Source organism: Saccostrea cucullata, unplaced genomic scaffold (assembly GCF_032062105.1).
Source record: "Saccostrea cucullata isolate Sc308-1 unplaced genomic scaffold, CSIRO_AGI_Scuc_v1 ctg1013, whole genome shotgun sequence".
NCBI lineage: Eukaryota > Metazoa > Mollusca > Bivalvia > Ostreida > Ostreidae > Saccostrea > Saccostrea cuccullata.
In genome coordinates this window covers 100,060-114,405 of record NW_026938117.1, presented here as the reverse complement: position 1 = coordinate 114,405, position 14,346 = coordinate 100,060, and the positions used below count along the sequence as shown (strand labels likewise).

The 14,346-nt window shown below is 33.8% G+C and overlaps 1 protein-coding gene across 1 annotated transcript; it reads left to right on the top strand.

The window, feature by feature from the left end:
- The first annotated feature begins 315 nt into the window (after positions 1–315).
- Positions 316–12,679, top strand: LOC134249453 (uncharacterized). Its single transcript, XM_062731804.1, has 2 exons — positions 316–433; positions 11,216–12,679. The coding sequence occupies exon 2, from the start codon at positions 11,231–11,233 to the stop codon at positions 12,500–12,502; it is 1,272 nt and encodes a 423-aa protein (XP_062587788.1). The 5' UTR covers positions 316–433; positions 11,216–11,230; the 3' UTR covers positions 12,503–12,679.
- Positions 12,680–14,346: the final 1,667 nt, after the last annotated feature.

Here is a 14,346-nt window from a genome sequence, read left to right as displayed (position 1 = left end):
AGTAAGATAGGAATATTAAAAAAAAATGAAAGAAAAATTTAATTTATCTAAAAAGTTTACCCTGCGTTTCCTTTTCCTTTCAGAATATTTTCTTTCGCATAGATCTGATATTTTTAGCAAAAGAACATTCACAAAACGCATATGTTTACCAGTTGCCAGAATTGAAAATAAATAAATATGTATACAATTTGCGATTTGCTTATGCATTTTATCCAAAAAGAACGAATCTTGTAGTCTCACAGTGGTATATTTATACCAATAGAATGTTAGAAATATTTTGAACGAGAATGTTTGCATTAATATCTTTTCAGATTACTTTGTTTTCTGGCTGAAGTCTATACATACCTACTGTAGTTCTAACAATGATAAAGATCCAAAGCCAACAGTTCTGATAGTAGCAACCCACTGGGACAAAAGAAACAGACAGTTCCATGTAAGAATATTTTATGCAAAAAAAAAAACACCATTTAATAACACATTCCGAAGCTTAAGGAGAGGAGAAATACTGTTTTACCCTTGTGTGTCTGTCTTGCATAAGTCTATATGTCCGTATGTTTGTCCATTAAAAATTTTCATTATTTTTTCTCTGTTCTAGCACACTATTGAATTAGTGGTAATATTCATTTTTTTATCACATCCTTCGTTATCTTCCTCTTTATCAGTGCGTTTGTCCATGTCGATTTTTCATAACATTTATCTTAGCAACTACTTGTCAAACATTATTGACATTTTAATATACTTGTTGAAAAACATTCCATCTTTTGAAGTTCAAGTAGGAATCGCATAACTGGCAACAGCATTTTTTTCTTTCATTTTTGATGTCCAGGAAAAAGGTAAAGACCTTGACATGATCTTGCCTCTAATATAAAACAGTCATAAAACAAAGCGGTATTGGCAAAAAAAAATTCTGCATTTCATATCTGCTCTGTTCAAAATATTTTAAAAGCCTAGGATTTTTTAAATTCAATTAAAGTAAAGAAGTTTCTGTTGTTTTAAATATTTTATTTATTCTTTATATTAATTTTTTATTTCTTTATTAGATAATCAATCTGAGGGTATCTTAGCTTTAGCAAAAAAAAAAAAAAATGCCGACACGATTACGGTGAAAAAAGGAAATTAGTCAAAATTATCTAATATTGGCTAAATAAAAGGAAAAAGAAATCTCTACATTAAATCTAGGGAAGGGGGGTTAGATGAAAATAGTCTTTTTTATTCTTCACTTTTTATTACGGCTTCACAACGCCGCCTTTTTTTATCCCGTCGACATTCCCTCCTTCCGTCTGAAAAAAGCAACGGATCAAGTTCAGGTATTAGTATTTATATAAACTTACAATCAAATCTAACTTCTTTTTGTTAAGATTTATATTTCGGCCGGGGGGGGGGTCCATGCAGTTCTGAAGAAGTGTTGGGTACATGCGGTTAAAAAGACAAAAAAATGTTTATATGAAAAAAAAAAATTATCATATGAAAAAAATAGATTATTTCATATGAATGCATAATGCCACAGGTACTTGTAGACAGCCCCCGCCCACCCCACTCCACCAAAACACCCCAGCGCTCCATAAAAAAATACGCACTGCGCATTATAGAAGAGACTGTGATCCAATTATTTGGGAAGGTTTTTGAAAGAATTTTTACTTATTGTACATATGATGAATAAGTAAAATATAGTTTGCAAAAAATATTCAATTAGCCTCGGGGTTGAATGTCGGCGAGGTACGGTCCTGTACCTGTGTGAAATGCAATGGCGACGGAAAATCTTAAGAAAAATTTGCAGAAAGTAATATACTTGGAAATGTTTCGCTCCTTAGAACATTAGTGTGGACACTACATAGAAATCTGGATTTCTTCTCATGAAAACGGATTCTTTTTAAATTTGGATTTTTATGCTAAAGGTCTGTCAACTATTAGTGTAGCAGTTTTACATGTTATTTTTCACATTTAAATGTTTGATATAACATTTTTTTAATGATATTTTTAATGTAAAATGTCCATATTTTAAAGGCTGTGATGCATTATTTTAAACGTTTTAATTTATCATGAAACATTTTCAATTTTATTTTATTGTACAGTGAAAACTGTCTAATACGACACCTGAATAATCCGACATACTGTGAATTACGACGTAAAATTTCTTTACTATTTCCCTTGCTTTTAAAATGTGCATCCGACATCCTGTCTATTCGGACACAAAACTTGTCTCCCAGTGCATGTCGGATTAGACAGGTTTCACTGTATATCTTAATATGGTTGTGATATTCATATATTTAAAGAAGTATAATTGGAGATCACACTTGTAAGAGTACATGTAGGTTACATAACGTGTATAATAAGAAAAAGTTAAGTTTCAAGACTCGTAGGAAAACAAAATTAACTAGATGAGATCTCGTTGTGAGCAACGAGAGGTCTTCCGTCCGATTCAGGAAAAGAAACCCACGTAAAATCGAGCTGAAAAGAGATTCGTGTGGGACCGTGTGGGACCTGAGCGGTCAGTAGGTCCGTGCTTGGATTACCGAGTTTTACTGGGGATAAGATTGAATGCAATATATACAGATAATAATATGACACCTGCCTGGTGTCTTTAAATCAAATGACCTAAGTGCTTTGTACAATTATATATCTTCAGTTAATACCGGCACCTGCCTGGTGCCATATGACAATTGCCTCACTATACAACTGACTATATAATTCAACAGCCACCTGCGTGGTGCCTCTTGATTTAGCCTTTAACACCTGCCTGGTGTCTTACTGCTTACCAAGTTGCCTATATAACTCTAGCCAACTACAATATACTTACACAGTATATAACTTTGTAAGAGCTTCTCTGTCCTTATGAGAAAATTATAGCTAAGGTCACACAGCTATATGTTAACTAGTCATTGACTACGGCAACTTTGCACAATTCGATTTGAACGATGCACTAATTGGTTTCCGTACCAAAGTGAAGACACAAGCCACTTGGCTGTACTGCCCCCTTGTACCTCAACTTAATCAATGATCATAAGTTATCAGATATCATATTGATAAAATACAACAGACTGCCTTTCTTTTGGCAACACTGTTATTATTTTCTAACAGAACATCATTTATCAATATTACTTGTATAATTCTTTTGTCAATTGACCAATTAATTACAATATTTACATTGATTTTCTATTATAAAATAAACAAGTATTGGGAGGTAACTCCTTCAACCATTTCACTACTACGTGGGAGTCGATGTAGTTTTTTTTCATTTCATGTATCCTTATGTCAGAATCGTTTAATCAAACGCTCAGCTGCCTCCGTAAACCCCTACTCGCGAAATGGCGGAGTTGACAGAGAGAGCCGCCATCTTGGGCCCGCTTCAGATTTTCAAATATTAATATCTAGCGTTCAGATTAACCAATATTCAAACAACTTATATAGTAAGCATATATAGAAGGGTCTCTATTAATATTCCTAGAATCAATAATAAATAATGGAAAACAAAAATGTTAGAAAATAAATTATTTTCATTTCGCATCTCCTAACGACAGGAAGTATTGACGACGAACAAAAGGTCGCGTCCTGGATAGTATCTATCACGATCTATAATCCCTGAAAGTTTCACATTGATATCTTTTACCGTTCTTGAGATTAACTGCAGACAAAATTGCATTTAAAAAACAGAAAATTGTCCGTAACTTGGCACCAGAGAAATATTTCCAAAAAATCTCTCGGATAAAAATCTTCAGATAACAACACATTGTTCCAGCAAATTTCATGAAAATCCATCCAGTAGTCTTCGAAAATCGCGTGCACAAAATTAGATGGTCAGAAAAATAATAATAAGAAGAAACAATAGAATCGCTATAAGGTCTTCCGTGAAGACGGAAGACCTTAATAATAACTAGATGCGTTCTTGTTGCTAAGGCAACAAGCAGGTCTTCCGCCCGACTTTTCGTTAGAAATCTCAGCTCCTTCAGGCCATGAAATAAATTTCAGAATGTATCTTTATCGTTTACTTTCATTGACAGCAGTCTTTCAACATAGATCGTGATTATTACAGTTATTCCACAAAATATCTATAAATATAGCTTTTATAAAATTGAAAAAATCTTCCATACATTATAAAAAAGAAAGAAAAGTCATATACAACTGAAAAAAGACAGAAACAAAGAAAAAAAATTTGCAACGCCCCCAGCGGGATTCGAACCTCCGACAGTGAGACAAAGATTGGATCGGTCATATCTTTGCAACAAATGCACGCATGAAAATGTTGAAAACATATTTAGAGTTCTTAAAAGATATTCTATCAACCCTGTGATTTCCGAAGAAAAATATTGAAAAACAAAAAAGTTGAAAAATTAGACTTTTAGAATTCACTTCCGTTTGCGACCGGAAGTCAGAACGACGAAAAATGAAGGTCGATCAACACATTTACATTTGATGTTCTATCACGTCCGTAAGTTTCAGTTTTATATCTGTTACTGTTCTCGAGATTTTTTTGCGAGAAAATTCCATTTAAAAAATACAAATTTCCCCAAAAAACGCGAGCGGAAGTAAATTTCGAAAAAGTGAGGGACACCTTTGGAGATATTAACATGATGCATCATCCCTGAAAAAATCGTTCAAATTGAATCACGCACAGCGGAGATATGACCTGTACTATGAAAAGTGGAATAATAATAATAACTAGATGTGTTCTTGTTGCTGGGGCAACAAGCAGGTCTTCCGACCGACTTCTCTTTTGTAATCTATGCTGTGTCATCCCATGAAATAGATTTCATAATGTATTTTTTTGTTTACGTTCATTTACAGTAGCTTCTTAACACAGATCGTGATTGTTCCAGGTTTTTCACAAAATATTTCCAAACATAGCTTTTAAAAATCGGCAAAATCTTCCACACATGTTATAAAAGAGTGAAAAGTAATTTGCAACTGAAAAAAGACAAAAACAAAGAAAAAAATTGGGGAATGCCCCGAACGGGATTCGAACCCCCGACAGTGAGACAAAGTTTGGTTCGGTCATATCTTTGAAATAAACGCAGGCATGAAAAAAAAATTAAAACATATATAGATATCTTTGAAGACACTCTATAAACCCTGTAAATCCGAAAGAAAAATATTGAAAAACAAAAAAGTTGAAAAAATGGACTTTTTGAATTCACTTCCGTTTGCGACCGGAAGTAGGAACGACAAAAAATGAAGGACGTTCGGCACATCTACATGTGATGCTCTTTTATGTCCATGAGTTTCAATGTCATATTTTTAGCCGTTTTTGAGAAAAGTAGTGTACAAAAATCCATTTAAAAAATACAAATTTCCCCAAAAATCGCAAAAGGAGGAAAATTTTTAAAAAATGAAAAACACGTCTGGAGATATTATTCTGGTGCATCTTTCCTGTAAAAATCTTTGAAATCCGTACAGTCACAGCTGAGATATCGCCATAGAAATGAAAAAAAGAATAATAATAATAGGAAACCGACGGAAAACAATAAGGTCTTCCGAAGGAAGTCGGAAGACCTTAATAATAACTAGATGCATTCTTGTTGCTAGGGCAACAAGCAGGTCTTCCGCCCGACTTTTCGTTAGAAATCTCTGCTCCGTCAGGCCATGAAATAGATTTCAGAATGTATTTTTATTGTTTACTTTCATTGACAGCAGTCTCTCAACATATATCGTGATTATTACAGTTATTCCACAAAATATCTCAAATTATAGCTTTTAAAAATCGACAAAATCTTCCATACATTATAAAAAAGAAAGAAAAGTCATATGCAACTGAAAAAAGACAGAAACAAAGAAAAAATTTTTGCAACGCCCCCAGCGGGATTCGAACCCCCGACAGTGAGACAAAGTTTGGATCGGTCATATCTTTGCAACAAGTGCACGCATGAAAATGTCGAACACATATTTAGAGTTCTTAAAAGATACTCTATCAACCCTGTGATTTCCAAAGAAAAATATTGAAAAACAAAAAAGTTGAAAAATTAGACTTTTAGAATTCACTTCCGTTTGCGACCGGAAGTCAGAACGACGAAAAATGAAGGTCGATCAACACATTTACATTTGATGTTCTATCACGTCCGTAAGTTTCAGTTTTATATCTGTTACTGCTCTCGAGAATTTTTTGCGAGAAAATTCCATTTAAAAAACACAAATTTCACCAAAATACGCGAACGGAAGTAAATTTTGAAAAAAGTGAGGGACACCCCTGGAGATATTAACATGATGCACCATCCCTGAAAAAATCGTTCAAATTGAAGCCCGTACAGCGGAGATATGACCTGTACTATGAAAAGTGGAATAATAATAATAATAACTAGAAAGTCTGCTATTGCAAGCAATAGCATGTCGCCCCGTACTGGACAAGGCTTTCATTTTTATCATCACTAAAACAATGGTCCATTAGCTAAGCTTGGACAACCGTCGAGTCGTATCAGTCCTTTCCGTTGGAAACGGAAGACCTTAATTGGGTACATCCCACTAATAATTTTTAGAATCGGTAGGAGAAGAAAGAAGTGCAGGAAAAAATTACAAGTTCCTAAATTTGCAGACTTGCAAAAAAGAAATTGGGCAGACGTACTGAACTAAGCCTCATACTTGTTAATTGGCAGTATCTTTCCTACCAAAAAGGCTTGGCAAATGTAACTTATTAAGAAGATCAGCCGAATTATTTTGTGTATTATAACGCTAGTAAGAACTCTGAAATTTCCCTACTTTCACTTTCATTTTTAGGTCACCTGAGTAAACTCAGGTGACCTATTGCTATCTGTTTTTGTCCGTCGTCGTGCGTCGTTCGTCGTGCGTTAACATTTGAACATTTTCAGCTTCTTCTCTGAAACCACTGAACAAATTTCAACCAATTTCAGCATATAGCATCTATGGGTGAAGGGGAACAAAAATTGTGAATTTCATGGTCACTGCCCCCCTGGGGCCTGGGGGGTGGGGCCAAAACCACTAAAATTAGTGCAATCTTTGAAAATCTTCTTCTTTACTCCTGGACATCAAGCAGTCAAACTGTTTGCATGATTGTAATCAGCATTGAGTCCTCTACCAAAATTGTGAATTTCATGGCCCCAGGGTAAGGGGTTCTAGTGCTAGGGCGGGGCTATATAGATTATATAGTGAAAATGCATTATTTCTTTGAAAATCTACTTCTCTGCTCCTGGATATTAAATGAACTAACTAAGTACATAGTTATGATGAGCAAGAGTGCCTCTTTTAAAATTGTGAATTTTATGGCCCCAGGGTCAGGGGTTCTGGTGTTAGGGCGGGGCTCTATGATGATTATATAGTGAAAATACATTAATTCTTTGAAAATCTTCTTCTCTGCTTCTGGGTATCAAATAAACTGGCTAAGTATATAGTTATGACGAGCAAGAGTGCCTCTTCTAAAATTGTGAATTTCATGGCCCTAGGGTCAGGGGTTCTAGTGCTAGGGCGGGGATATATAGATTATATAGTGAAAATGCATCATTTCTTTAAAAATCTTCTTCTCTGCTCCTGGGTATTAAATACACTAACTAAGTACATAGTTATGATGAGCAAGAGTGCCTCTTTTAAAATTGTGAATTTTATGGCCCCAGGGTCAGGGGTTCTGGTGTTAGGGCGGGGCTCTATAATGATTATATAGTTAAAATACATTAATTCTTTGAAAATCTTTTTCTCTGCTTTTGGGTATTAAATAAACTGACTAAGTACATGTATATAGTTATGATGAGCAAGAGTGCCTCTTCTAAAATTGTGAATTTTATGGCCCCAGGGTCAGGGGTTCTATTGATTATATAGTAAAAATGCATTAATGCTTTGAAAATCTTCTTCTTTGCTTCTGGGTATTAATTAAAATAACTAAAGTACATACTTATGATGAATAGGAGTGCCTCTTTTAAAATTGTAAATTTCATGGCCCCAGGGTCAGGGGTCGTGGTGTTAGGGCGGGGCTCTATAAAGATTATATAGTGAAAATACATTAATTTTTTGAAAATCTTCTTCTCTGCTCCTGGTTAATAAGCAGATGAACTACTAATATAGTTATGATATGCAAAGGTTTTTCTTCCAGAATTGTGAACTTACAGGCTCCTGGGTCAGGGATACCAGGGAGGGGGGGGGGGTAGGGCTCTACTTAATACTGGAAATGAATTGTTTGAAATCTGTTCTTTGGTATTAAACAAACATTTTTAATAAGCAAGGGCGCCTTTTCAAAAATTGTGCAATGTGTTGACCTAGGGTCAGGGGTTCATGTTTTGTTTTTGTTCCCCTATCCAGTCCATGGGTATTAAGGCTTGGGGTCAACAAATTAACAACAAATTAACCACCAGATATAACTTAAATGATATGATATCTTTAGCTGTCAAAGTTCTATCATTTGACAAAGAAAAATTTCATACATATTAGTTTTAAAATTTGATTATTTTTGTTTATCTTTATATGGAACTCTTCTTCTAAAGGAGATAGAAATAGTCTAAAAATGGCCACGACCACCCAGCCCCTTTAAGTAACCAAACTAAGCGATTGCAAAGTTCATAGTTATGATTAGCAATGTGCCAGACTGCCAGCCTCTTTCAAAATTGTGAATGCCATAACATTTGCCTTAAAACTTGAGCCAAATTCTATCATTTGACAGTTGTTGCATGATTCTCAGGTGACCTATAAGGCCCAAGGACCTCTTGTTAGAGGTTCTGCCGGAAAACGAATCTGACATGCCACCTTCAATTCGAGCATTTCTGCATTGCACAGGGCTGATGTTTCTTATGAGATGATAAATCATGTGTAAACTTTCTCAGTTTAGTGGAATCATGAACATTTTCGGCGAGATGAATGTTTTGTTTACAGTAATGATCAAGGCTTCGCGCACCTGTAGGAGCGGATTTAAGGATTTATGAATGAATAAAAACTATGGGAATAACGTACCAATTTTCTAATTTATACTTGCACTATCTAATGAAATTAATAATATACAAGTAATAGATATACAAAAAAAAAACGCAAAATGCTAATAAATGCAGCTGACAATCGTTATTTTCTATATAGATAAAATAAAATAATTATAAAATCTAGAGACAAGACAGAAGAAGAATGAATGTTTGCAAACTATCAAATCACACCAGGAGAACTTAATTTTATGAATGAAACTTTTAAAACGTTACTTGTAAGTTGTATATGTTATATCTGTGTATTCTACCTGGCAGTGCGCTTCGAAGAGGGGGGAGGTCGTCTTGAACTTAGTACCTTACGTTTGAACGGTAAGGGCTAGGGCTTTCGTATTTCAAATATGTAATCCTTGTGAAAAGAACTTTTATTGGACACGAAGAACATTGACCCTTTGACCTAGACCTTGGAGAACACATGTGTACATCTTAACCTTTTTTTCTGTTTCGTTTCTATGACAACTGTGAGCGACTCATTACAATTATTTTAAAAGTAGAAATCACTTTGACACATTACAAGGAATTAACATTGAAAGTTTCAAAACAATTGCTTGACTAGTTATTGAGAAAATCGAAATTAAAGAATTTTAACATTCCCCTGGTTTCCATGGCAATAATCGATTATTTGAAAATTTTAAATGCAAATCGCACAACTACAGATACTAATCATTAAAATAAAAAAAAAAATTCATGACGAACGTTTAAGGGACCAGAGAGAACACTCGCGGACAAAATTCGTCGCTTTTTACAGGTTTCCATGGCAACGGTAGACATATTGGAACTGAACGACCTCACTGCACAACTACAACCAGTGATCGTCCTTTGAGGAAAGTTTCAGCAAGATCGTCCCAGCCATCTTTGAGAAACAGCCTGGATAAAAAAAACATGCGTACAATATCAATATGTCGTCCCCGACTTCATAATAATAGAAAACAGAAGAAAAACAATAAGGTCTTCCGAAGGAAGTCGGAAGACCTTAATAATAATAGAAAACAGAAGAAAAACAATAAGGTCTTCCGAAGGAAGTCGGAAGACCTTAATAATAAGAAACAGTAGAATCACTATAAGGTCTTCCGTGAAGACGGAAGACCTTAAATATATACTGAGGTTTTACAAATTAAAAAAAAATTCTATCAATTAAATCTGAACATATCGTCGTGTTATTTAAATGGAATGAATTTCATCTTGAGAGAATTTAGTCCCTTTTTTAGTACTACGTGTATAGTCAATGGGTACTATGTGCGTGCATAATTAAAAACGATAGCTGTACACGCATCATCTTTTATACTACAACTGATCCTTTTTTCAAATGAGTTTCCATTCATAAATGTTTATAATCATTTATCATCCTTAACCTTATATGTATATAAGATTTCCAATTACTACTGATATAATTTAAATCATAAAAATAACCCCAATTTGCTTTGAATGTGTGTAATGAACATCGATATCAAGTTAATGATTTTATGGTAAAATGTCGTTTTCACATTGAATTTTCTCAAAATTCATATTGATCGCAAGTGACAACCAACACAATTTTGACTGTATAAATTAAATATATACCAATAAAACTTACATACATGCGCAATGGAGTAATTTTATGAAAGATCGCTTATTTTAAAACATTTTCAACGAATTCTAGCTCACAATCCATGTTAAGCGCGTATTGGTGACGTCATAATGAAAACTTGCATCATTTTTGTACCTGTGGAATTTAGTTCGCATCTTACTTGCTCAAATGCTCAACATTAAAAGACAAAAAAGTAAAGTTTAAAATATTGAAAATGTTGCGGCAGATAACTGCGTATACCGCACTTTGTTCTTTAATCTTACTGATACTATCACTTAGTGATAATGTCTTCTTGATTCTGTGAAAATGTCATTGATTTTTAAGTACAAGAATTGTTAGAGGATTCCTATCTTAAGGAGCTCGTACACGTATATGTTGCAATATAAAGTTTTTGGATCTTAAATGCAATAGATAAAATACTTTTTACTTTTACACCAAAAAGATCCAGGTTTAAAAAAAGTAAATTTGTTCTTATTTTAAATGATTAATACATGAATTTGAAGGCCACTTAGTTATGCAATTGTGTTAACTGATTTAGTGTCCCTTCATGTTGATCACTTGTAAACATAAAGTTAAATGTATTTTACATGGCATTTTTGAAAGGCTTTTGAACTGAATAAGTCCATTAGCATTTATAAGAGACAGAGGAATCTCTAAACAGCATAAAAAGAAGTATTGTCTCAAATGACATCTTGACAAAAAACGAAAACAGTCTTTATACAATAGTGATTTTGTTTCCTTTTTAATTTAGGATAAAAACCGATTGATGGCAAGTCTAATCTCCCAGATTCCAAAATCATCTCACCTATCACAGTACATCAGAGATGATAAAATTTTTTGCACTGAATTTAATTTACCTCTCCGTGATCTAGAAACTTGCCTTTTCAACATAGCTTCCAATCAACGATGGAACGAGAACATTCCAAAAGAATGGTCTTTTTTTGGAATAGAAATCAATCAGAAAAAAATCTTAATGAGAATCATGAAAATATCGAAAATAAGATCAACAGCTTCAGAGATTACTGATAGAGGAGAGGAAGTTTTCAAAAAAGTTGAAAAACTAGATATGCTGAGATATTATCATGATGCCGGAAAAGCTTTATATTTTAAGGAAGATGGTCTGTACGATAAAGTAATTATTAATGTGCAATGGTTTATTGATGCTTTCAAACATATCATAACAGACAAGCTACATTTTACAGGAATTCCTGGGACTCAGGAGAACTGGGAAGAATATTACAAAACTGGTAATTTGCGAGACCAACTCCTTGTGGAGATCTGGAAATACAAAGATGAAGAATTGTTCGAAAAGCTAAAGAAAGAAGAAAAATACTCCGATAATGAAAGCGAAGACAACGACAGTGAAGATGAATCAGATGAGAATGATAAACGATATCTACTATGTCACAAGGAATCACTCCTGAACTTCATGCAAAGACTTGGTTTGTTGGCTATTGGTACAGAATCTCACTATGTTCCGTGCATGAATCGTAAAGAAATTGAAACAGAACTTTTAAATCTCATCGAGGAATCTGAAAGTAAATCATCTGTGCTTGTTTATCAATTTGATTTTCTGCCATTTTTCTTGTTTTTTCGTCTTGTTGTTGGTTGTATGCAAGAAAATGGTTGGAAAGTCCTACGGAATAGAGGAACATCTTGCCTCTATAAAAATGCTGCTTTATTTTCCTACATACAATACAACATTGTTTTATCTGTCACTAAAGAATCTATACAACTTCAAGTATTTTGCCCGATACAAGGAATTATTTTGGAAACAGAAAAAATATGTTTGATTCAAGAAAGAATAGAAGAGCTGTTAAATGCTTTAGCAGGAACATTTAATAGAAAGATACAGTATGTAAGAGGCTTTAGATGTCGAATGGACAAAGAAGAAACGATTGCTATGGATATTAAGGAACATTTCCTACCTGAAAAAGACATTCCAAAGGAAGACCTTAAATTGATGTGTCCTTTGCATTCCGTTACTGATCGGCATATCATTGATACTGCTGAACTTACTAGATATTGGAAACTGTAGAGAAAAACAACCTCCAGTTTTAAATTATTTAAGGAATTACAAAATTTATTGTCTAATATTTCAATATAGTTGATAATTATACATCATATACATGTTTGAAACTTTCAAATGGTTTTTTTTTCAAATGTTTTGTATGGTTTGAAAAACTTTTTTGAATTTGAATGTTTCACATTTTTTCGTCACTCGACTGAGAATGAAAATATGCTAAAATGCGCATCTGAATATATACTGAAAGGAAAAAGAAACGCACAAGAACATGATGTAGGAAAGTTTTCTGACTATGTGACCGAGAATTATGAAAATTGGTCAGATGTTTATTTTGGTTATCTTGCACCAAAATCACTAGTAAAAACTACTCAACCATGAAATGTATGGCATCACATAGGGGAAATGAAAAAAAGTCAAAAACACGTGCATGTTAATTATGATAATTTTGTAATAAAATTTTGTAGTACCATACTATGCATTAGACATATAGACAACGTTTTTGCATATTTGCAGTCGGTATAAATTTCTTGCAATCGTGGTATGGCTGACGGAATCTACTGTGGGTTTAGTAATTGAATTCAATATTGCATAAGTGAATAAAAAGGCAAAAACATGCTGATGCACAGATTGTTTTCAACTTTTCAACCAAATAAAAGTGGTTTTTGGTTGTCTGAGAGTAAACTTAAAATGTTTCCAACCAACCTTGACGGTGATGTTGACGCTTACCAACGTCACAACAAGATAGGGCTTTTCATCACGCCACCTCGGTTATTGTCAAGGCATTATCACCAAAACTGATATTTATACAGCAGACAAACATGCTCACTTTTTTCACCCTAAACTGACAGAAACTCTCTGCTCTAATTTGGGCCGCGAGCTTGGCCAGTTTACGTCGATTTTACTCTCAAACGCGCAAGTACGCGTCGTTTGCGTAATATTTTTTAGCATGTTTACACTGGAAAAATGTTGCTAATATTTGTCGATACTTTTTTACAAACATTAACAAGTACCAAACCTGCTGGGTTCTGTATATTCTATCCTAAATCGAAAATTCGCGGGATTCGATTGAGCGGGGGGATTTGTTGACTTTGGAATAATACAGCCAATTTCACCCATTAAGACTACCGTCGGAAGGGTTGACTAATAATGCTATAAACAAATAAATGCTCTTGTGAACTCAATGCACAGGAAAATCAAGTTTGTTACTGATGCGAAAGGGAGATTATGAGAATTTTTAGTTTTATTTTTGGGGGGTGTCGACATATTGATATAAATATCTCAAGAACTGTCACTCAAAATCGCACAAAATCTTGGTAACTTGTTGATTAAAAATGAATTAAAATGTATAATAAAAATGCTGAAAAACATATTTTAAATAATTGTTTTAATTTGACTCAAAAGTTTAATATGCGTTTCTTAATCCTTTCAGTATACACTAAAATTAGCGTTTGGTATATCATTAGCAAGCAAATCTTTAATTACTTTTCACTAAGAATATATACACATTATTTGTTTTAATTTCTAAGTGTTTTAGATTAGCGAAATATGTTTAACCGTGTACTGTTAACCAACTTTTATTTGCGTGCGAGAAATTTCGCGAGATTCGCGAGACCATCTTCATCGAAAATAAGTCGTTGCAAATTAAAAGTTGGTTTACAGTATTCTTGAATTATTTGTTGTGTTTACTTACTATTGTACAGACAGTATTTTCATTAAGCTAAATCTACATATGTGTGCAATGTTTGAACACGGAACTGAAAAAGGTAATATGTAATACAAAATTGGTAATTCTTACAGCTAGACTAGGAAACGCCTTCATTAGAGTTATGTTCACCAATGCTTTGGTTGTATTTTTC

What these genes read in the sequence shown, in the direction of transcription:
- LOC134249453 (XM_062731804.1), top strand. Translation starts at nt 11,231, where the DNA reads ATGGCAAGTCTAATCTCCCAGATTCCAAAATCATCTCACCTATCACAG.